This window comes from Haliotis cracherodii, unplaced genomic scaffold, assembly GCF_022045235.1.
Source record: "Haliotis cracherodii isolate W230 unplaced genomic scaffold, xgHalCrac1.p SCAF_14, whole genome shotgun sequence".
Lineage (NCBI taxonomy): Eukaryota > Metazoa > Mollusca > Gastropoda > Lepetellida > Haliotidae > Haliotis > Haliotis cracherodii.
Window position 1 is genome coordinate 16765830 of NW_027266269.1, and position 26702 is coordinate 16792531.

The 26702-nt window shown below is 38.5% G+C and overlaps 1 protein-coding gene across 1 annotated transcript in view; it reads left to right on the forward strand.

The window, feature by feature from the left end:
- Positions 1 to 26702, forward strand: part of LOC139461033 (serine-rich adhesin for platelets-like) — a 54632-nt gene that overhangs the window by 5966 nt on the left and 21964 nt on the right. Inside the window, exons 2-4 of the mRNA XM_071242524.1 lie at positions 1011 to 1044; positions 9408 to 9496; positions 15784 to 15912. Coding sequence (XP_071098625.1) covers positions 1011 to 1044; positions 9408 to 9496; positions 15784 to 15912 — 252 coding nt within the window. The remainder of the gene's footprint in view (positions 1 to 1010; positions 1045 to 9407; positions 9497 to 15783; positions 15913 to 26702) is intronic.

The window sequence follows — 26702 nt, forward strand, 5'->3', positions numbered from 1 at the left end:
ATTAAGGAGTAATGCAGGATGTTAAAGAACCTTGTAAAATCCTAGATATTTTTCATATTTGTATACTTATCCTGCTTTACACCATTGTCTTTAGATGCTCTGTTTTTAGCAGTTATGTGGTGAGTGAGGTCGCCTCTTCCTTGGTTTGGGGCGGTCGGGTAGCCCAGTCGCTAAAGCGTTTGCTCGTCACGCCGAAGACCCGGGTTCGATTCCCGACATAGGTACAATGTGTGAAGCCCATTTCTGGTGTCCCCCACCGTGATATTGCTGGAATATTGCTAAAAATGGCGTAAAACCATACTCACTCACTCTTACTTGGTTGTGTGGGAGCTGTGTGACAGGGTTAGCCACTCAGGATAAGTATACAAATATAAAAAATATCTAGGATTTTGCTAGTCTTCTGCATTCGTTGAGAGACTAGTGTTTTAAAATACTTTGTTACATTCTCAAACTTCACTTGCAAATGCGTTTAAATCACTCACAGTTTGGAGAACTGAGATATCAGAAATTATTATTCCTTGAACAGTAATAGTTTCAGGTACAATTTCTTGCATTAAAATTCTTTTCAGTTATAATATAAGTTATTTTGTATCTTTTTATATGACTGGTAGATACGGGTGGAAATTAGTGTACAGCTGATTGCTATTTATGGCTTAGTTTACAAGATAAGTGCACACGATGATCTTAGTCACTGCAGATAACAATGCCTAGCATGATTAGCCTAACGGGAATTAAAATTGTAGATCATGTCAAGTCATGTTTTATATCAAAATTTACATTTTCATTAACCAAGTTTGTTCACCGGTAGTCATATAATGTATCACCTTTTAACTAAGCACAATATATGAAATAGCAATTATACCCGAAACCTGTACCCAAGATTGAAGTATGCGCTTTGTACTCAAGTCAACGTGATGTACACAAGAAAATGATGATTTGTTTTGCACAATTATCTTTCAACATCCCCAAGAGAATACTTTTCAATTAATTCAAATATATTTTGTTTTCAGCTCTGAAGGCAAGGAAAGGGTAAACAGGATTCTTGTAAGTATGCCAGCATTATGTAACAGGGTTTTATGCTTATTTTACAATTATATTCATTGTACCTACAGGGTGTCTGTTAATTTGATTCATCAATCATGACCACTAATTATCAGGTGACTGACTACAGTCTTATTAACTTATTCATATCAGATACAACTCTCTGTTCAATTTCTGAAATAATTTTTGCACATGTAGGTGTGTTCCAATAATGAAAGTAATTTTCATGAATACTGTAAATCTTGAAATTAACATGAGTGTGAATTAAGTGCGAAAAATGCAGGTGGTCTGTGTTCACATTAATTGAACTTCGCATTTATGCCTCCAAAATGACTATCAACATTAAAACCATCTTCCCGAGGCAAGTGAGTTAACTGACTATAAAAGTCCAGTTTCCACCCTTGCCGAACTAGGCTGAGATTATGGAGTTACAATTTGGCTGGACTAATGAGTCTATGCATAGTCCAATCAAAATCGCGCAACAAAATCGAAATCTGGTTCGTAAACTGTCATGCAGATTTCGGTCGATTGCAGGATTTGCAAAGCATGTGCACGGCCAACTTGTTTTCAACAGATATTTTCAAAATCTTTTAAATCAAGGTGCTCATGTGATTTGATGCATTTCGTGATATAAGACCCGTTTTATCACAATAAAGATTTTGATTATCGAACAGATCGTCCTGACTTGGCTCTGCCATTTTGTTTGAATCAAATGCAAGTGATACAAGAGGTTGAATCTGATTTGTCCATACGAGAGGCTTAGAAGGGACATAATTGGTAATAGCCACCAGCACTACGATCAATCCAAGGAATCCCAGCCAAGTTCGGCAAGGGTGGAAACTGGACTTTTATAGTCAGTTAACTCACTTGCCTCGGGAAGATGCATTAAAACGGCCTCACTGCACAATTTGGACAGCGGAAGTACTTGAATATAAACACAAAGACGGTTTATTTAGCAGCAGTTGTAACAAGAATATAATAATGTCATTCAAAGAATATGAATTGTACAATGGGCACCTTCTCCGCATACTAGAGGTGTAACGATACGGGAGGGTCGCGATACGATACGTATCGCGATACAGGGGTCACGATACGATACAGTGTCTACTGGTACAAGCTAAGCCAAGTTGATGTCTTTCTGCTATCTAAAAGATGTGACAAGTACAGTTGAAGGTGTTTATTTACTGTTATAGCTAGCAAATTGTCAGCAATACTGTTAAACGTATTTCATAGGCGCACCCCCCCCCCCCCTTTTTTTATTTCGAAAAAAAATCTTTATTTCTGTATAAATTACCACCAAAGACAATAAATAGATCTTAATTGTGCAACCCCCCCCCCCCCCCCCCCTTCAAAAAAGCTGTATCCGCCCATGTATTTCATGTATTTTCTTGAGTATAGTGCGCACCAATGTATAATGCGCACGTCCCTCTAAAGAAATTTGAATATTATGCCCAGAAAAAACTTACACTGTACCCCTTTAGCGAAGTCCGGCAAATGAACAGGTGATGAGAGAATCTTCGTCAGTACAAATTCTAAATTTGAGATAAAAAATCACCAGACATGTTGATTTACTGTTTAAATTGTATTTTTTGTTCAGCTAGGCATAGTTTTATATCCAGGGATTAAGGTTACCTTGTGTATTTTCTCGTAAACTAAGCCGGACACAGCAATCAGCTGTACATGTACACACGTTTTCTTGGAATCTACCAGTGATTCGGTCAAGACACACCCAATGATATAACTCTACAGTATTTTAATGCAAGGATCGGCAAAAGTTGTATCTGAAACTATTTTTTGATCAGGAATAATATATTCCAATATATTGTTAATTTAGATGCAGCTTTTACTAAACATATTTAAAATAATAATAACCCTAAGCGAAGCAGCTGATTGCTATTGCCGGGTATTATTTTTTACATGGAACCAGTCTGACCAGTCACCGTCAAGGCTCCCGTGTACATGATCGCGTGATCGCGAGAATTACGTGTTGACATAGAATCGTCCAACAAAAACAAATATGACTTTTAACAAATCAAAGTATGGCATTTATGATATATGTATCCATTCTCTGTCAACTAAAATTCCTTTCAAGGCGTCAATAGCGGTAATCTGACCGTGGTTGCTGTTAATAACGGTGAGTTGTGCGATCTTCCGATTGCTTCACACACGATTTCGCCGAAAAATTAAAACAATATTAAAAGGAATTTTGAATAAAATTAATGAAATAAGTTTCCCCACATGAGTCCAGATATACAAAGAACGCTTTTTTATAGCCAGACAGTGTAATTACATGAATAATTTGCGAACTTCAGTATGGATTTGATGACATGGTATTTCCGGTGTTACGTGCTCACGGTAATGTCTTTCCATGGGGGAAAAACATCAAAACTCATTAATTCGTGTATAATGCGCAACCCTTTCTATAAGCTGTGTTTTTTGGAAAAAAGTGCGCACTATACTCAAGAAAATACAGTAGGTAAAACTGTGTTATGAAAATATCGCATGTATCGCGATACATGCTTTCCAAATCGATGCATCGTATCGTGGGCTGTGCATCGGGATACAATACTGTATCGCCGTATCGTTACACCACTACCGCATACCAATCAGTGAACTGTTGTTGGTTCAATTATTTTTTTCCTTTGAACTTCCTCAGTGCTAGTCAATAGAATAAATATATAAACTATGTTTGTTTTTAGGAAACAACTGTAGAATCTAACAGACCCGTGAAGATCCGGGGTAGAATAGGTCTTCAGCAACCCATGCTTGCTGTAAAAGGCGACTATGCTTGTCGTAAAAGGCGACTAAGGGGATCGGATGGTCAGGTTTGCTAACTTGGTTGATGCATGTCATCGGTCCCAATTGCGTGGATGGATACTCATGATATTTATCACTGGATTGTCTGGTCCAGACTCGATTATTTACAGACCGCTGTCATATAGCTGAGTGCGGCGTAAAACAACAAACCAACCAACCAACAGTTTTCAGTCCACTAGTCCTTATATTGATAACATATAGCAAAACCCTTAAAAAAGGCCGAGTTCTACTTGTCCTTATGATACCTTAACTATTTGGTAGTTTGGCAAGGACTATAGGACTAGTGCCTATTTCTAACTCTGGGAAAACACTGTTTATTGTTTTTACGAAAGTGCTCTACTCAGTGCTGTTAAGCAGTGCTATTTGCTGTTTGATAGCATTAAGGTATGGTTGGGTTAATAGGGAGATCATTTTAATTGGGGATGGGGTTGGGATGTCACATTGATATTGAGTCAAATTTTTGGCTAACATTAATTTCAAGATTAACAGTATCTGATTTGTTTGAATAGAGTTATCTCCCCAGGATAAAAAATTGTGCTGTCTTTTAAGCATATTTTTTTAAAGATTTTTAAAGACAATACTCTAGTAAAAATGCCTTTGCAAGTTTCAAATTATTTTTTATATATTTGCATGTGCAGCAGTCCCCTTCTCCAAGGTTCCAAATAAACATAAGCCAATACAGGTAAAATCCAGGAAGGACTATTGACATGATTGACATATCCTTGTGGGCTACTTACTTATATCATTATGAAGATGGCAACTCTGAGAGAAATCATTTTTGTGGACTAGTGAAAATATTTACATGAATTTCTAGCCTGTTCTAAGAAATTTCAGAATTCTGGTGCATTTTGTGCTTCCAAATAACCAAAACAAATATACATATTTTTTGAATGGATGTAATAGAATCACCCTTTTTCTACATATTTCAACAGGAACATGTGAGCCATGCGTTTAAAATGTTCTTCTAAGGAGAAATAGTACACCAAGAAGGCGAAAAGAGTGGCGATTTGTGAGAAGAAACATCGCTTTTGTAAATTCACCCTATGAAATAAACAGTTGCAAATGAATGTTAATTTAGTGGAAATATATGAAAAATTTAACTTCATTTGAGACCAACATCTGCTCTGGCTCGATTGAGTTAATGCATATTGCAAAGGAAATTATTTTTTTTCTGTTAAAATATTTTTGTCCCACTGAACATTTTGAAAATGTTTTAACTCAACCTTCCCTTTTAATCCATAGTTCCACTCTTTATGGTAGCATGTCATTTCTGTTTCTTGTCTTTCAAATGGAGTGTTGATTTTGGAGCCAAGATACAGGTTTTATCATGTTTATCAAGTCTTGAGAGGTAAAGAAAGTACTGTAAATATTGCGTGGAAAGTTTTGTGCCATGAAATTATTCCAAGTCTTTGTTTGCTGTTGAACACAGCACTCAGCAAAACTCCTGCTATATAATGGCGGACTGTAAAAAATCTAATCTGAACCAGACAATAAAGTGTTTGATATTATGAGCATCAATCTACACGACTGGGATAAGATGGCATGCCTCATCCAAGTCAGTGAGTCTGACCACTGTTCCCATTAGCCTCTTATGACACATATGGGTTGCTCAGGACCAATTCTATCCCAGATCTTTACAGGTTGACTGTTAGTGATAATGTGTAATTAAGGAAACAGAATATGAGGGATTATTTCTTTAATCACTTACTGGCTAGTCTAACAATGTTTGGGCGTGAATAAAACAGATATGACTCGTTACGTTTTTTGTTTGTTTTGGTCTACAAAACTAAATGTGTATAGAGAGTGCATTGCTCACGCTTTTCACAGTACTTTCCAGAATCGCAGTTCTGTTTCTTCCTGTTTATAATATGTTTATTCGTTTAAATTGTTACTGCCTTCAGCAATATTCCAGATACATGACAGGCCAGTAAATAATTCTGTCTGAACCCGACAATCATGTGATTGATATTTTGAGCGATGATACAATCAAACAAGCCACTCATCCTCGCCACCCCGATCCATTTGGTTGCCTCTTTTGACCAGCATAGGTTCCTGGGGATCCGGAATCCCCACAGGGGTAATCAGTAATGAGAGTCATGATGCATCCTTCATCAGAGCATGTGCTTTCAACAAACAGGTAGAATTGTCAGAATATTATTTAAGCCAAATACTTCCCTCTTGTTACTGTCCTAGCTGTTACCATAATGAAGGTAACAAAAAGGACTTCAGTGGTAACAGCTCAGACTTTCATGTCCTTCAAAATGAGTACATAATAACATGATTCCTTAGGTATCGTGGTTTTCAGTTTGCTTTGAAACATAATCACGAGGGACATCAAGAATTTTAAACTGTTGAGTGCTGGAAGTGTCTTAATCCAATCCAGATAGATGTAAGTAAAGTTCTTCTTTTCCTGATGTTTATGCAAAGACAAAGACGACTTTCAAATCGCTTTTTTCAAAAGTTGAATCACAACTGTGAATAATGTCCCACCGAATCAAACCATGTATATAACTGGTTACAAAACAACATTCTGTAAATAATTACTGTCATATAAAAGCAAACAAATAATCAATTTACTTTCGGGAAGCATAGAATCAAAGACAGCAAAACACCCGGGTTGATTTGTTCCTGAAACTCCCTTGTCGCATTATAGAGGCCCATGCACATGTAAGGTGGGAATGATCAAAAGAACTCACCACTTGTGTATTTCAATATGGGAAATATCAACCTTATCCTGTTAGTCGGTATTTCCCATATATGAAAACACGTTCATAATGAATCCTCTGTATATGTATTTTTCTGTGGTAACAAGAGGGACTTTGAGGTTATTATAACTTACAAATCTGCATAGGGTATTTGCACAAAAAATGCACACCATTTTTCACCTTTCATCACCCCATATGTGCAATAAGATGTTGATGTCAATTCTTATGAATAGATACGTCAACAGACCGCTTATTCAGTCATTAACACACAAGAAAGGAAGGCAACACAAAGCCTACTCATTCTCTTATCAACCAATCAAGAAACAATATCAATAATTTTCTAGTTTAATGGGAGCAATTAAAGAAAAAGCAGATATTTGCTTGGTTAGCAGTTTTTTATTTATTTTAGTACTATTACAATAAAAAAAAAATTCAAAATAAATGTTTCACTTTTCTGAGAATGACCCTTACCATGTATATCACCATCAGACAGTTAAGAACTTGAGGTGAATCTAATTATGTGAAAGTCACTTTGTTGAAAAGTAATGCTCATGCTGTTTGTATACTTACATAAAGAAAGTAACCGGCCTGGTGTAGTTGTGAGGTGTTTAGTAGTGGTGTAGCAACACAGCCATACATATTGTATCGTAATACAAGCCCCACGATTCAATTTCGATTTATCACGATACATGCAATACGTTTCATTACAAGCTACATATAGACCGGCTAGTCAAAACGTTATAAGCCTGACAAACAAAACCAACAATTGTGAAAGGGTTTTTAATTTTATTTTTCAATATGATGCCCCTGCTTATCAATACACTACTCATATCGATAGTAAAGCTTTATAATTCCAGTCTGGAAGAAGTTTTCTGAAGCCACCCTGAAAATCCCATTCACGGCAGCTTTGACATGTTTGAGGTCATTGTCGTCATAGTGCTTTCCACAAAGGTGTTCTTTCAGTTCTGAAAACAGGTGAAAAAATCACTTGGTGCAAGGTCTGGCGAATATGAGGGTGAGGAACCCACATTGTCGCACACCAGCCTTTGTGGAATGGTGCCATTCCATGGATGGATGTTTTGACTCGAGATAATAGTGGTAGACCCATGTTTGATCACCTGTTACTGATCTCATTTTGAATTTGATTAAATCCACCTCAATTAGCTCTAAAAATATCTGCTTGTTGGGTGCCAAAGTTTCTAAATTCTGATCTAAAATTTAAAGCAAATTTTGGAGGATTTCGTCAAATTCAAAAAGAGATTGGTAACAGGTGATGAAAGGGGTCTACCACTATGATCCTGAGTCAAAACGTCAATCCATAGAATGGCACCATTCCACTTCTCCACCACCAAAGAAATTAGTGAGGGTTGAAAAAATCCTGGATGGGACTCAACTAAAACAAAAAGTACCAGCATTTGTACTTCACTGAGAAAGTGTTATCCCAAATAAAACATTTGTTACATTTGACCACTTTCTAAATGGCATTATGTATTCATGCAGGTGTGTAGATCAAAGTTAGAATATTCATTTATGGATTGGCTGCATTTGAACCCCTCGAACTTGGATTGGAGTTTTCAGCTCACACGATGCTGATGAATCTGTGTGATATTTGTAAGACTCATTAAGCCAATCTTTTAGGTCATCAGGGATGTCTGCTGAGTTGACATCGCCAAATTATCGTAATGACAATTGTCTTGGAAATCATCTTTGGTGTTTGATCAAATTGTGCTGCACCACCACATGTTCTGGGACTTGTTTCCAGACTGTCTCGGCAACATCAGGTATGGGGTGGGGCCTTTCTTCCATTGTTGCTCTTGGTATAGGTGTGAGTGCTCCTAATCATCCAGTTCCACTCATTCCTGACAATGGATCTAATGGCTGCAGCAGGCACCAACTTTTGACACCCTCGCACTAATCCGCCCAAAATACAGGAACGTACATTTTCTCCTCCAGGCCTGTTCATCCACACTTTGTCAGTCCGCTCGAGCACAAGTGATTAAATCCATCAAGCTATTCTTTTGTACTGTGATCTAGACTCTCCTTCTGCATGGTTGTCTGTTTTGAGATGTTCTTGGGCATCAGTTTGGTGCTATCAGCTGTACACACTGACACCAAGATAAAATTCTGATTTTCCTCTCCACACGTGCAAACTGACACTGTTGAAATAACCCTGATCCCGATGGTGACTGGCATGTGAAAGTTGAGCAGGGTTTCGACCATGTTCCTGAACAGTTTCCAGATCTGACAGAATGTGTGTTAAGTAAAAGTGTAAGAATACATATTAAGCTTGTTGAGTTTTTCATCATATTCAGTGTTAATGGTAAAGCTGTAACATTACTGTAGATCACTAAGGCACAGTAAGACAGAAGTGAAAAATTGAACATGGTTTTCCTAATGGTCAACTTTTGAATTTGAATTCTGTAGAGGTCTACAGAACTTCACAAGCTTCACCTGCATTAAAAGCTCTTTTATTGTTAAATAATATGTCATCAACATAATACTGTAGTTCATTCACAGAGTAAGACTTCAGCAACCCATGCTTGTTGTGAGAGGCGACAAACAGGATCAGATGGTCAGACTCTGTGACTTGGTTGATGCATGTCATCGTATCCCAGTTGCACAGATTGATGCTGATGATGTGCAACTCAATGAATGGATTGTCTGGTCCAGACAGGATTTTTTTCAGACCGCTGTCATATAGCTAGAGTATTGCTGAGTACAGTGGTAAACAATAAAGATACAAAGATTTAATGATTTCAAGAACTGTTAGATGAGCTACAGGGCCAAAGATCTTTTGTGTGGAAAGTATGTGTTGCTAATATGTTTTATTCTTTTGTGGCCTAGAATGAGGTGAACAGCTTGTCTGATGTTGAGAAGTTGTTGCTTTACCTAAAGCTTCCTACAGGAGCCAGTCCAGATGACAGCCTACGCCAGTAAGGAGAATGTTTTTCCTTTTTAGTTATCTTGAACCAATTAACTGTCCACATTAGCCAATAATTCCTTCGAATACCTTACCTCTATTACATCATATCCATAATTCCTGTATTTTGGTGGTCATCACACTATTAAATCTTCAGATATTTCAACAGACCCTCTTCAATGTCATCTATCTACCATAGTCGGAGTGGACCCCCTTACCACACTTCCAACACTTCTTGTTTCCTGCATAAGGGAGGTATGGGAATACCTCAGCACACAATCGTTATCCATGCTATTATGTCCGATCTTTTTGTTCCAAAGGGCAATAACACTCCGGTCGAACCTCTCACTTCTGGCCTGGTTCCCAGATCAATGCGCGCTGCGACAACTAGTGACATGTAGAGACGGAGCCAAACTAACACGTTACCCTGTTGCACCTTCATTCAAAAAGGATCATTTACAACTGAATATTTTTAACTAGCACATGTTTGGAATGATTATTTGTTTAGAATATCAACATTTGTTGAGGATGGAAGATGGCGGGAAAAACACCATGAACATCGTCATATTGCCATGGTATTTTCCATGTCAGAAAACAGTGAGTTATTCTCTAATGCGAACTTGTTTTATTTATCAGCCATTGTGTTATTTAATGATAAATCCAAGCATTCAAGCATTCAAATCTTTACAAATCGTTTGCATACTAACATGGACTTCAGTGTAATAAAATAGGAGATACGCCTACATTTGCAGCACACAGACATCTTTGACAGGCCTTTACCACTGATCTATAGTTAGTATACATCTGTGCCCATACAAATAATTGAAGAAGAAATAACTTTCAGAATAAAACAACTGATTTTAAATGTTACTTTTAAATACAAATTTCCTCTTTCATCTGATTTTTAAATTTTAATTTTGACATTAAGTTTTAGAAATATGCCAAATGAAAATCTACCATGCATCTATCAAGCACTCAGTTGCAATATACTTACCAGTCATCATACTTTGAATTAAGAGATTTACCCATATTATTCTGCCCCTTATACATGTGTCCTACCTTTGAGTGCTTTGAGTCATCACATGTGTTAATTCATTGATCCATCATTTCTTACCGAATCTGATACTCGTGCCTTTAAAATAGTAGTTAATTACAGAGATTTGACCAACAAACAACAAATCATACTTACTACCCCACAAGATTTGTATGATACATAAATAGATGTAAATCATAGTTGTATCTTCTTGTTTTAGTAACATAATATCTTTTAATATGGTGACAAGTTATTTCCCTTTCGACCCATACACTGTCCTGCTCTAGCAATGTATCCTGATTTTCATTCAACAGTACTTCTAGACACCTGCAGTTTTAAGTCTATTAGATATTATTGTCATATAGAAAAAATGATTTTAGAAAATTTAATATAAAAAATTCTGATGATGACATAAATACAAATTGAACCCCACAATCATTCCATGTAGATAAATGCATTTATTTATGTAACTTGTTTTTGCATATATCAGATTATCCTTATACATGTCACAGTCAGTGTCTATATTCAGGCAATATGTATATTGATTGAAAAGTTCATCCATGTATTCAGCAATAAAATCGTTTTTTTACAACATGCACCAATTAACCCTTAAATATGAAAGTAGATTTCAGTGATTTCCATTGCTTTTATATTGAGCATTGTATTATGATTATGATGTCTCGTTGATGATGTAATTTACCAGTGCCTGTTTCTTTTACTATTTTCTTGAAAACATTTCTCACTTCCTTCAGTTATATAACTGATAAGTACTTACATGTGTTGCTGTCAAAATTCACAACATTTGGGCTACTGGCAACTTCACGTTACATAAGACCTTCACATTTCCCGTACCGCATCGCCTTACCGCTGTACTGAAATGCATGCATATTATGAAGCCTGCTCGGCGATTTTACAATCTGTTGATTTTTAAGAGTGTGAAATCCAAACATCAAGGGCATCGCTTTCAGTACTGATTGCAAAACATCAACAAAGTGATCTGGAATAAACGATCAGCTGATCTCACAGTCTCACTTTGAACAGCTGCCAAGTGGTTAACGATACAATATACGCAGTCATGGTCATCCCTGATGTATCTTTGAATTATGGAACATCTATTTCCAGACATGACAATAGATAGATCGTTGTTTAGACGAAAAGATATACTGTCAATACACCAGCGTTGCCAATAGAGGTCAAGGCTATACTGATTAACTGTCTATAGGTGTGAGAGTGACATGTCTGCTCGTATTGCGCATACGCCATCAGTTTAAGGTTTGACTGTCTGGGTCAGCACACCTAGCGGGGTAGTGAAGGGAAGATGAATTGAAAAAGATCGCTCATTATGTCAGGGCTTTTCATAAGTAAAACACCCTCTTTTTATTATCCCCCGCCACGAAGTGGAAGGGGGATATAGCAATGGGTGCCGTCCGTCCGTCACATTCTGTTTCCGGAGCAGATCTTGAAAACCGTACCATATTTCAGCACCAAACTTGGCAAATGGATAGGTCTAGTGGTGAACTGGTTCCTTTTGATAGTTTGGGATTTAAAAAAAAAAATTTTTTTGAGTTTCCATGGTAACGAATCTTATTTAGACTGAAAATGGCGGTAGTCCTCGTTTCTGGAGATTCCATATTTCTTCACCAAACTTGACACATAGATAGATCTAGTGGTGAACTGGTGCCTTTTGATCGTTTGGGATTTAAAAAAACAAACTTTTCGAGTTCCCATTGCAGCGACTTTGATTTAGACTGAAAATGGCGGTAGTCCTTGTTTCCGGAGCAGATCTTGAAAACCATACCATATTTCTTCATCAAACTTGGCACATAGATAGATCTAGTGGTGAACTGGTGCCTTTTGATAGTTTGGGATTAAAAACAATTTTTTTTTTCGTGTTTCAAAGGCAACCGAATTTGGCACATAATGTCATCTCACATTATTGAATACATTGGATTTTTTTGTTGGTAAGTTCTGCATTGCTTGAGTGTGTGTTCCTCCAAAAGTGTCATGGACACATTTGTTGCATTCACTGACTAACTTCATGCAGAAACACAACTCATTACAAATACAACAGTGTAACTGATCTTAAACCTACTCAACTGTATAAACACTATATATTCTTGTCATCCATACTCTGTACTTCACTTACTTGATAACGGTGTTAGAACCTACACCGAAACCATTGCTCCTAATTGTAATAAAGAAGTTGTTTGTCCATATGTCTCATCCTTACTCATTACAAATTCAGTAACATAAACTGCAGATGGAAAAACAACACCAGCAATAAATTTTTTTAGTGCTGCAATTATGCCATTTACAAAAAGGCCCAGTGAACATAGTTCACAGGAGCTAATGCATTGCACACAACCCGACCTATCATATTGGCGGGGGATCTGAGTATTTTATGCTTGTTTTCTTATCTGATTGTATAGCAATTTTCATGTAAGTAGATTTTTTGTTTGTGTTCTGGGATGGATACCCGTCCGTCTGCTCCGAGTGTGGCATCACTTAACTCGCCCCAGATTCTCAACCTTCCTGCGATTGATGGTTTCACATGCACGTAATTCTTTCAAAGTCAAGAGGGATGTACCTAACATTCGTCTACACGTTCGTCTGAGGACAGGGCACACAGATCTTGTGATATGCTACATAATGGTAGTGAGAGTCAACTACCCCGGGCCTTCTGACTTTACAACCTTGTGCATACTTTTACAACTCGTGTGGTAGGAACTTCTGAGATCCTCCAACAACATCCGGCTAGGTTACCCCACATGACTCAGTTCTCTCTTGTACATCTCACAGGGACACTTTGGATTTTGGATTGGAATGATGTTATGCTTGTACTGTGGAGGACTACTCATTCAAGCAGATTATTGAGGAATTGCACTCTCCTATGCCTTGGACTAATGCCCTTAGTCACTAATGAACCTGCCCCTCATTTGATTGAACTGGAATTCGCAGATCCTGCACCCCCAGCACAAAAGTTCCACACCCTGCCATGGCCATCCTCCTCTAGTAAGTTAGAACAACAAGCTAAGCTACTTTGCTCAGCCTCCCTGCATTGAAGTCTACTATTAATTAAATCAAGTTTTCCTAATTCAAGATGAGTTTTCGCATGAACAAACTTGAGAATATGGAAGGCGTCAACATGCATATGATGAACACTGGAGCCTATCTTAATTTGATTGCTGTGTTAATTGAGTTTTGGCATAGGTTACTTGTGATTCATGTGTATGATACAGAAATGCCAGCGGATCAAGAAGGTCAAGTGGGTTTCATTCAGAGTGCTTTACATGGCATCCTCAAGGAATTATGAGTTTCTCAAGTATGGATGTCGTCCCAACTTGCTTTCCCTTAAAGCCACTATCTACAGGTTCAAACAGTCTCTGTACCCTAACACCTAGGAACTGGGAACAGTCTTTGATGAAGTCAATCAGGATACTAAGGAGAGATTCCAGGTTTCCACTATTAACCTGGTGGCGGGCGAAGACTTACAGGTGACCTGCCGCTTCTCCCAGAGATCATCAGGATCCTCCTAAAAGAAGATAGGTCACTGCAGGATGAGGACAAGAAAGACTCCAGTGACAACACTAATGACGACATCATCGTCATAGAGGTAGAAGCAAGTCCATCTTCAGAGGTAGAGGGACTTGCCGTAAAACACTACCGGTACTTACAACCTCCTTTTGTTGAACCCTTTTCTGTCAGCTTTGTTTATGGATCTTGATAACAGATATATGGATTTCAAACTAACGTGACAACGAGGACCAGTGGGAGGGTGTCTGCTGTCTTACTCCAACATTTGGAAGCATGTGACATCAGACCACTGCTTACTCGAAGTTGTAAGGACAGTTTACTGTCTAGACTGTCGTTTCTTGATAACAGTGTTAGAACCTACATTGAAAAGTCGCTCTTTATTGTAATAAAGAAGTTGTTCTTCCTTAAATTCTTATCCTTATCATCAGAACCAAATATGATGTTAAAATACGGGAAGTGAGGTCTCGGAAATGCCAGTATTACGGGTTTTCATGGAAAATGACAAGTACTTGCATCTATTATTTGTTACTGTTAATGCTTATAATCAAGGCTGCCACTAGTGTCAGCTATTTGGGAGTGTTTCATGCCAGATCCTGCCTTTTCCCTCTGTTAAATTCTGCATATGATGTAGTAGAGGTAAGGTATTTGAAGGAATTAATAAACAATAGTTACATTGTGCATAATTCTAAGAATATTACCTGTACTTCATCACGATCAGCCCCACCCACCTCCCCAATTCATCTGCATCTAGGATGCTGGGTATTTTAAGCCGCCACACTTTTGTGCTCTCCTGAGACTATGTTAAATAGCAGACACTGAAAAGGGTGTCTGTTGAAAAATCTGAAGATATAATAGTGTGATCACAGCCAAATTACAGAAATTATGGCTGTGATGGAATAGGGGTAGTATTCTTAGAATTATACAGAGTGATAAGACTCGTTTTATCACAATATAGATCTTAGACAATATTTAACTTGATTATCGATCAGATCGTCTTGACTGGGCGCCACCGTTTTGTTTGAAGCAAATGCAAGTGATACGAGAGGTGGAATCTGATTGGTCAATAGGAGAGGCATAACTGGTAATAGCCACTGGTGGCGCTACGATCGAGCCCAGGAATTCCAGCCTAGTTCGGAAAGGCTGGAAACTGGACTTTTAAAGTCAGTTAACTCTCTTGCCTCGGGAAGATGACTTCAACCATAATGAAAGCTGAAACTTATTGCCATCATTCAGCCATTTTTTGTTTGAAATGTAATGATGATTGAGTGTAGTCCCCCTTTGTAAGACATGTAAGGGGGCACATACAGTCTAGTAATCTAAAGACTGAAATTTTCTGTTCAGAGTTATGTGAGTAATGTCCCTTAAGTGTGAAAGGTTCCACCAGGTGTTTGATGTGCCAGTGATTCTATTAAAGTTTGTCTTCTGTTTTGTCTGTTTCACTGGCATTAAAGGGTAGTGTATAATTACAAAAGCCCAGGTGAATCTAATTGTATTCTGAGTAACATACATGATGATGAGTGTAATATATAAGCTGGTTACATGACAACTTCAGTGGAAGTCACATATGTTGCAGGAGAGGAAATGGCACTCATTGAGCTGGTGTCGTTGTTGGCTGTTACCTGTTTGTGCCTAAATGTTGGAATCTTAATGGGTATAATAAAGAACAGATGTCTTTAGATTGATTGTTTGATTTGAAGTTGATGATTGAGTGAAAGAAATTACTTGCAATCCAGAACTCCAACCTCCTTCCTGCACTCTTCAAACCGCATAGAGCAGGCCCAGGCATTCACATGGATCCGCAGTCACTTGGAAGAGGACAGTGAGATCTGTGTGCCTAAGCATGAGGTCTATGATGATTACAGGTCAGTGTTCAGCTACCACTATACTTCTAAACTGTGATAGTCTAGTTATTATACTGTCCGTCGTTGACAGGTTTTTATTCATCTAAGTTTAAATTGTATTAATGCTCTCGTTACTATATGGCTGAAATATTGCCGATGTGACATAACATTTTAACTCACTCACTCACTCACTCACTCACTCACTCAGCTACCACTAAACTTTCATACAAAACCTTTATAGGAGGAACTAGCCAGAATATGTTTCATGTAAGCTCAACTGGTGAAGCTATTGTTATGGCATTGTGTCTCTGTTTTGATATTGCCTTTAAACTTGATTATATGAATGTATTCCTGTTTGTTCACCATTGTTATGAAGCTTACAATTCAAGACTGTTACTAAACATAAAAATATGCAGAAATTCCGTCTTGTTTTATGCTCCTGATTCCGATTCCACTTCTTCCTGATTCCAAAGTCCCAGCTTTCAGTCCCTTATGTCATATCTTCTCTCACAACTTAATTTACAGTCTGTTTGGCTCCAAATGAGAACGTTGACTTGCAAAATAACTCAAAATCGGGAACTGTCTATTAAATGTCAATATGGTACACAGCAATAAATACCCTGTAGTCAACAATATCTGCTGTTTGTTATTTTTATTCCCATCACTGGAAAAAGTTGTTTAAGTTGACATCTTGAATGGAAGGGGCACAATGGTAGGAGGAACAGCGCAAACATGAACTGCACATGCTAAATTTTATATGTTGTTGGCTAATAAGATGCGCTACTCAGCTGATGTGAAACAGTTGATTTTTAAGGTGTAAGATTTCTTTCAATGTGAAGCAGAAAGAGAAAACCCTTTTATGCCATTAATAAATACTTGAAACAAGCTTCCAATGCTCTTGGTATGTCTCCTAAAAAACGTTATCCGTTGACAGGGCTCCAGCAATCAGGCAAAGCAGGTGGGGGAACATATCAAAGCCATGTACAGTTGATAAATTAGACAGTGTGTTATATGTACAGTCTGGCATCCTTCATCTCCGAAATCATTAACAATCAAACCATCAAGCAGAAACGTGAAGAAGGATATGAGTCTGTTTTCCTAGATGAGACATGGGTAAGTGCCTCTCACACAGCCAGATGTCAGTGGGTACCCATTGGGGTCTGAAAGGAGTCTGGAAATAAGTTAGCAATGGAAAAAGGTGAAAGACTTATTGCTGTGAGGGGGGCACGGGTGGCCCAGTCGTCTAAGGCGCCATGATTCGCTGTGCAGTGTTGTGTCCCTTGAGCACATCAGAAACCCATGATTGTGGGTTTGAATCCCGGTTCGGCCTGATAATGTTTCTAGGATTATGGCATATTATAAAAAAATCGTGCACTTGGTGGTAAAAGCATGAACTTTGGCATCAATATACATCATACCAATACGGTCAAATTTATATATAGTGTCATCGTTAACTTTACCTTTGGTGACCTTGGTGGCCATCTTGAAAATGGGCGACAATCTGACAAATATCTGTTAATATCTTGGTAACTAAGATAGCTGGAACCATTATATTGGTGTGTAAATAAATGTGGTTTATCTCCAAGAAAGCTGAAAACCTCGTTGAGTGTATTAACCCTTGATAATTGGAAATATTCCTGATAATATGGCATCAACGCGTATGGCGGGCGACTCTCCCATCGGTCACTGTTGAAGTATAACCCATCCAAGATAGGCATATTGGGAGTGTTCGTTAACTCTTTCATCACTGGCTGCCCCAGAGTTATGTCCCTTGAAACCCTGCAGTCCCTGACACTGACAATGCCTGCACACTGGCCTCCCTGGCAGTATTATTGGAAAATCACACTATCATTTTTGATGCACTTTTTCTACCAGAAACTTGCTTTTAATATACATTTATCATATACCATTGTAAAGAGGATTAAGTATACTTTAATATTCTTTGTTGTTATTGTTTCTAACCTTTGTTAATTTTTAATTACAGGTGTTTACAAGTGAAATAAAACTTGAAAACACTGAAAAAATGAAAACAGACAATGAATTTTGGCTCAAATTGTATTAAAAATCACAAAAATAAATCACAGATACAAGGTAAACATAACACAGTGGTCTTGTCATCTTGGACGGCACAGGTAATCCCAGGTGTTACAGGTAAATTCTCTTCATGCACATCTGTAAACAAATAAACAAGTTTACAACTCTTGGTACAGACTTTGTTTTCTATACTGATGTCACATATTACTTATGATACACTTACAGCCTCTTAGGTAAACTCGTTAACACAGGTAAACTTGTTAACGCAGGTAAACTCGTTAACACAGGTAAAAACACAAATATTTGATTTATTTTGTTCTTTTTCAGGATTTGAAACAAAAATTAAGTATTTAAGTTTTTAAAAAGTAATTTATCACATGATCTGAACATTGAACCACAGCTACTATAAGAATGACATCACAGGGAAGATATCACAGATTGATCTGAAGAGGGAAAGATTGTAAAAGGACGGAAAGATCGTAAATTCAAGTTCTGCAAATATACAAGTTGTGATAACATATTTACAATATACTGCTATCTACAATTGCATAATAAATTAGATCAGTACTTTATTTAATCAATTAATAAATAAATAATCATTACAGTTGCTAAAATTTAAATTAAGATGTAAAAAAACAAGAAAACAAACATGAATATGGAAATAACTTTTATTCAAATTGAGCGAAATATAAGGACATACGGCAAACTACAATTCGGACTGCGATCAGAAAATTAAATTTTAAAAAAAGAAACAGATACGTCCTGCCACTCACCTTTGTTGTTGTTGTGATCGCTCGTTCACGTGTTGGCTGCATTCTCATTCGTCGCACTGATAATCTGTTCAAACATAGAATTATTGTAAAACAGTTGGAAAAAATCAATAGCATGTCTCTTCACTCACCGTGTCAATATATATTCTTGAGTCCGGTCGCCTCTTCAAAATCCCTCATGTCTCCACTGTTGTGATCCCTCTGCCACTCCCATTCTTGAAAGTTGGCGGGGGGGGACACCTCGTCGAAACCGTCAAAATCTTCACCAAAATATTTGCGAAATTCCGTCCCCCCTTCACGTGAATTATTCAATTCAAACACATTATTATTCCCGATAGAGTCGTTGTTAATCATCTGATCGCTATCCGAATCGTAGTTGGCCGCTATTACGCTTGATTTACGATTCAAGCGAGAAAAATACCTGTCGCGAAAACAGGTGACATACCCGCGATTTTCGCGCCAAAAAGACGGGAAAATTCCATTGAATGACGTGTCATTACGTGTAGATCTCGTTTCCATATTTAGAACGAGTTTACACACGAGAAAGGAAGTAGAAAGAGCGATTTTGTAAACACACTCGCGCCGCCCGATTTTTCAGGCAGCCGGGTTCTGGGACACGGTTTATGCTGCAGTCGGGGCGAAAGGGTTAAATTGTCTCTGCTGTTGTCTGGGCGCGCACAATAAGGGTTAAAAATAACCAATAATTGCAATTTATTGGTTACATGTACATGTCCTAGCAACATCCATCACACTTGCACAGTGCAGTACAGCTTAAAGCTGCTTTCACGCACTTGAAGTTTGCCCGACAAACTTTTGTGCAGCCACATCACAGTAGTTCTCTGCACACTTTGCTGTGCAGGAATCAGCCAGAAGTGTTTGCCTGTGCCAAAGGCCACCCACAAAGCCATTGGTAGCAATCGTAGCTGTGCAAACACATATACGTCAAGCACAACAACGTTACTGTCCACTGTACGGATGAGAATCTTGTACTGTTTAGCTGCATCAGCCACATCGACCATAATTCGGCTGTCTGCTTGCTCATGTGTGCAAGGTGCTAGTCCTTTTGTTGTTCTAGGCAGGTAACAGACAACATCCTCGTGCAGTGTGCTAATGACTTGGTTGTCGGTTTGGATAGTGTTTGCTTCTGTGCTGAAAAACACAAATAGTTCTTTCTTATTGTCAGAAAGTTTCAAGAAGTCTCCCCAGTTTTTTGGGATTGGATTGTTTGGCTGTACTCGACAGCGCACTCCTTTACCTCTCTTGTCCCGTGTTTGTTCTTTCAAGGAGTCTGACCTGGATTCATCACACACAATATCTGTTCGTTGGCACTTGTCTAGCTGTGATATCAGGTATGGTAGAAATACATGCTGAGAATACTCTTTGTAAGTCTTGGTTGAACCTAGCTTCAACATGTGAACTGTTGCTGGCCCATCTATCACTACAACCTCTGTAGCTGTATTTATCTCATCTTGCTCCAGCAAAACATCTTCCAGGCATTGAACTATGTCAGATTTAGTGCCAAGCCTGAGTTTGCCCCAGTCTGAAAGTGATGGTAGGCATACCTGATTCTCGTGAGAAAAGAAATCATGAAGATTCCAATCACGCTCTTGACAAGCGACATAGAGTCTTGAAAAGAGATTTCTGTCACATTTCAGCGCTGAAACAAGTTCCTGAGCTTTAGTTTTCTGTCGTTTCACTGGTGTAATAAAGAGATGAAGTTTGTTCTTTTTTACTGAGTCATCTATAGGTTTTGACCTTTCTACAAGCCGCTCTTTCACAAATGTGTTGTATTGTTCACATCCAAGCTTTTCAAGCTTATACAAGTTGTCATTAACAGATTTATCAGCAATGTCCTGTGTATCAAGTACAAGAAGGTCGCAACTAGTTTCAAGGAATGGATTACCATACTCTTCAATAACAGATTACAGTGAAGTGACATCCCTCAATGAAAGCCTTTTTCACACCTGGACGTTGTTCATGATGGCGCATGTCAGGTTTCTTCTGTACATCTTTAAATGACACTTCAAAGTCATTGATGAGACGTGCCATCTCAGGTCCACTGACCATCCATCTCTGGAGAGTAGCTGGACTCTCAGTGAGCCCAACAGCTCCACCATCATCTTTTACCACAGCATAATTCTGCTCATGTGCTTGATCAATAGCAATTCTTGAGTAAGCATGAGTTGTCTTGTTCACTGTGAACTGTCCATTCAAGAACTGAGCATGGACATCAGGGTGCAGTTTTGACAAGGTCACCATGTCTCGGATGTGGACTGATATCCATCGTGCATAGTGGTAGTGGTCAAGAGAGAAAAACCAAGGAACAAGATTGGTCAGGGAATCAACATATAGATGGAAGTTGCCAGTAAAAATATATCGCACAAACACAAGCATGGTGAGTTGTAGTTCAAGGACCATGAACCAGAACTTGAAGGTCCAATGACACTCCTGTTGAACAATACACCAGTCTTCAAGACACTTCATCTCCATGTTGAGTTCAACAGATTCAATATATGCCTCATATGCCTGTTGCAGAGGTAAATACATGGCACAAGCTGTCACCTGGTGCACCCTTCTTGTGCGTGTGATGTGAGCTGCTTTCAAGAATGAATCTGCTGTGCCAGCTGTGGCAATCTCTGCCCAAACCAGTATTCCTACCCATCCACTGCCGTCGAGAAGACTTCCTAAAGCCCTTAGTGCTGCCAACTCGATGTGCAGCCCTCCGAACATGATTACAAACTTTGACTCTCCATAGAATAATGGCCATTTCCACTGTATGTTCTTGACAATAGCAAACAATGGTTGGCCCAACAGGTGTCTGTCCTGGGTTGGAAAGTTCCACAACGCCCTTGATAACATCCAACGAATGCCTCATCATTCCTGTCTGTCATGGCATCTTCCTGGAACAGTGGCAGTAAGAAGGACTTTGTAGCTGGTGTATCAGTTTGATTCTCTTCACTGGCATGGAAAGCTGCCCATGATACGTTAGTGGAATCCATTCCTTTTTGTATTGCATTACTAACGTGTTCAAGCCATGTGAACTCTAACTGTATAGCTGGAGACATTAGATCACAAGCAGACTGCACTGGCCCAACAGTCTCGGGAACACAGCAAGAGAACTTCACATCTCAAAAACTCGGTCATAGGACACTGACAGTCCTAGGTCAAAGAGTTTTTCAACCAGTTCACGCTTGCGTGTCTTGTTGTGAAGGAGGATCCCAAGATACACCGGCAAAGGAGGCTCCCGGGACTTGTGGCGTATTGGTTGCATTTCCTTTGGATTGTGTCTTGTATCGTCAAACAGTAGTAACTGACACATGCTGAGTAGTGCTTGATTCTGTGGTACAACCGAACTGTTTTGTAATACTCGCTCCATACAGAACCATGACCATGAGAGTGAGTAAAGCAGAAGAAACCGCTTCAATTTGACAGTCTTCAGGAAAATTTGCCATCAAACGATGTTGATGCATTGAACATTTCTTTCCGCACGATTCTTGCTGCCTGAGAAAGTACAAATGCAAGGTCATCAACATCAATGTCAATGACCTTCCGCAAAGCTGTACCAACATCATCGTTGGATGCAAGGAGCATGTCTCTTCCCTCTTTGAAGGCCTGCAACTCAGGAAAATTAGCAAGAATGCGATGTTTCAGTCTTGTAGAGTGTATTGATGGAGTTTCCACACCAAGTTGTGAAAGTCTGTCACTGTACAGCTGAACTAAATTGGAGAGTTTAAATACAGGAAATGTGTTCAGTGATTCTCTGTCAGTAAGTGCATCTTCAACAAATGTCGCAAGTCCTGCAAATGCTCAGGCATAAATGGCCTCTGTCGTTTTACCCTCACAGTTCTCGTTTTGTTCTGATGTTTTAAGTCTGGCTGCTTTATTATACAGGGCGATCAAACACTTAGAGTGGAACTTTGCCTCACTGGCAACAGGGTCTCCAGACGATACTTTTGCTAAGATACGATCATCAAGCAGCTTTGTTGCACACCTTCGAACTCTGTCACTGATCATTTTGGTCATTGCTTCATGCAGTGGATCAGATGTATTAGACGGTTCCTCACAGAATAAACACACATTATCCATGGTTATGTTCTGTTGCCGTTGGTACTGCTCACCACGTGCTTTCTTACCACCAGCATCAGTGCTTGGTGGTAATGTACTGCTCCTCTTCTGAGCTCGTTTTAATTTGGACTTGCTGTATGAAAGCTTGCAGTTATTGTAAAATTTAGCTGCATGTCGCAACAATGTATTTTTTACACCATCCCCTTCATTTAGCCTTGAGATTTCAAGAGTTTGGGGGAGCAATTCAGCATTATTAAATGCTATCAGATCATCTGCAAGATTGATATAACCTGCACTAACGTCACTGCGTTTAGAATTACATGGGCAAGAAAGCTTCTCTGTTTTGTTTTCTTGATGAATAACACTTTAACCAGTCGGTTCCTATAACCGCAGGAACAGACTGTGTCATAGGCCTCATTAACTTTACTTTAGAGGACAGATTTGGATACGTCATCCAAACATTTAGCATTGATACCATCTCTAAATCATTATATGTCCATATGTGCAGTCTAAATGACTGTAGCTTGCATGTATGTTTTCTGTGGCCTCTGAGGGACCTAATAGTATGTTCAGATATCATGGATGAACGATTTAGCTGTTATCAGTCCACTAATATGTTGTGTTTGTCCCTGCAACATGTGGAATGGACGCCATTTTGTAAAATGGCAGCCAAGGTCACCAGAGGTCACATATGAGATGGCACTATATCTAAATTTTATTATACTGAGGTGGTTAACATGTGTGCTAAATTTCATGCTTTTACCACAATGTGCAAGATTTTTTCACTATCTGCTGTCCTATTGTCAGCACCATACTCCTGCTCGTGGGTTTTTACCGAAATGGTGAACGTCTAAGACCTGCATCACTTCGGGCTTTCCTCCCACATTAAGCTGACATGCCGTAATATAACTGGAATACTGTTAAAAGCGGCGTTAAATCTTACTCACTCACTCACAGGCTGTGACATCGTCTTTTGAGCCAAGGCTAAGGACAACAAGGACTATCAGTAGCACACAGAAATGAATGGCAAGGTATCTGGAGTGGGTGAAAAAGAAATCTGCACCTGCTTTGTGTGCCAAGTCCCTTGTTATCATGTACAATGAATCATATCACAGTATGCAGGATCCAGACAGCAATGCCCCGCGGTCTATTAGTATTAGCCTTAAAGGGGATATGGTGACATGCAACAGATGAATATGACCTTTCCTTTCAGGGCTACAAAACCACAACTCTTATGAAATCATCAAATATTAACAAACCTGACACTGTGTATATGGTTGACAATTTCATCAAAGGTCAAGGTCACACTGTCTTATGACTTCCCCCTTACCACTGCGATCTGAACCTAAAACATGGGGTATCGTCAAAGGTGACGTTAGACGATTGAACACAATGTTTAGATTGCTGGATGTTAAAAAGCTAGTAAATGAATTTCTGGCAACAGTGGAGACATGGCAGCGTTGTGTTAGGAAAGTCATCGAGACAGAGTCAAGATACTGGTCACGTGATGGACGTCAGCATGCAACAGTCCCACCTATAGTTGTGACCATCAGCAGTGACACAAGCGCTTCTGATGACATGGGCTGTGACATGAGCGGGTCAGATTGTGATTAAAATTATCATGAGACGACCTCTGTTATGCTGTCATCCCCTGTACCATTGTGTAGCACATGCGTGTTTGCACTGTTCCTCCTACCATTGTTCCCCCTCCATTCAAGATGTCAACTTGTACACAATACAACATGATAGTTTTTTAAACAACTTTTTCCAGTGATGGGAATATTGTTAGGTACAGGGTATTCATTGCTGTATATGGAATTGACATTTTATAGACTATTCCTGATTTTGTGTTATTATTATACAGTCTGTACAAGATGTCAGAACTTGTCATAGATGATACACGTCATTGATAGTTTCAGACATCTTTTCCACCTTCAAGACAACTGCACATAATCTTAACAAAAACAACAGGAAATACTGAAACATTCACCAAAAAACATTATATACAGTAAGGTCTTTGAAAGGCATATAGAAGTGATACACACAAGGAGGAGAATATATGGAGGTGAACTTCTTTATTGTGAGGAACACAACATTTCAGTGTATATGCTTACAGTGATCTATACAGCAATATATATGTACAATATGTAGAATAATATACATATGTATATATTTATGATGCTTCAAAGTGAGTTGACCAGACAGAGAGCAGAAATACTAACCCCACATGAGCCTGTATACTGTCAGTAAAAATCCAAGATGGTTGTTGCTGACTTACATGAGACTGTATACAACAGTAACAGCCATCTTGGATTTTCCAACACCCACTTCAAATGTTTCACATACAAATTTTGGTACAGAAATTTGTTATTCGAAATTGTGATGTGCAAGGACATTAATCTTTTTTAAATCACGTTAATGACTTTATTGAGAAAGATTATATAGTTAAAATTGTCAACAAGGTTTGGCCTGTAAGGTTTGAAGAGTAGTCTGCCTTTGAACCTTAACGTCATCGGTTGTAAGTGTCAAGTTTTGACATGACGTGGGATATGGATACCAGATAGTGTAAACCATGTAAACTTTTCGGCATAATAAATGTGTTATGGTGCCTTTAGTTAGCAGAAAAACTTAACACTATATATGACAACTAAAGACATCATAGCAAATAATATAAGCAATATGTAGCAATATACAGTGTCTGCTCTGGCTTAAATTTTCTTTGGGTCACTAAAAACAATGGACCCTTCATCATGGAATTAGGGATCCAAACAAAAAGATTTGATGGTTCCAGTTTATAGCATTATGATATAAAATAAACAACTGAACATGTACAATGGTTGCGAAAAATCAATACTTATTGCAACTTCAAAACATCAACAAATTATAAGTATAATAAAAGAAACTGAAGAAAACTGTGGACGTTCCCTATCTGAGAGGTGTAGCCTAAACAGTGGATTTGTGGTCATCAGAGTGGAATGCCTATTGGGCAGGCAACAGTAATAGTCCAGTTCCTTATGTACTTTTGTTGAAAAAAATTGGTGATTAGCAAAACTATACATATTCTGAAAGCTTTCAATGTACAGATGAAGAAAACCAATGTTTCCAAATTTTCCCATCATTCATTTGGCAGCCATCTTGGATTTCAAGATGGCGGCCATTTTTGGCCATAATTGTCAAGTCTAAGGCTTCTGAGGTGTTTATTTTGTCATTTAATTGTTTATATGTGATATTATGCTTACTCATATGTAATTTAGACATGCTTAAAGTATTGATTTCACATTCTTAACAAAAAACTACCTCAACTTTTCTAATATCTTAGTTGGATTTTGCAATATTATCAGTAGTGTGGATAGAATCCTATACGTTACAACTGTCTATCACAAAGTAAAATTGTTAAAGAATATATTGTACCTTAATTATCATATGACCCCTTAAAAACTGTCATTTATCCAATCATTACCTATGGTTATATGTTTCTCCAGCAACTCAGCAACATAAGAGCCATCTGTATCAATGCCTTGGCATTTAAATTTTCAAAATGTCACATAGAATTGTCATAGTCACATTACACCAAAATAGGTCCCTTGAAGTCTTGAATAATAAAGTCACAATTCTTGATATGTGTCTTGATATCATATTCACAGTGAGTCATCAAACATGTCATTGCTGTCATCACCATCATTAGTTGACATTTGTGTCATCGTCGTTCTCACACACTGAGGTGCAGAGGCAGAGTTCTGTACATGACAAGTTGTTTGATCAACATGTACATCTTTGGGTCAAACAGTCTTTCCTACACTGACACCCCACCATCTCAATAATAGCTTTGGGGGCTGGAAGAACATCCATTGTTGTTGGTTGGATCCGGTTATCTTTGTCCTTATGGAATCCATGCCTGTATTGTCAGCTCCTGTGAAGGCATGGAAGGCTGGCAAAGCTGAT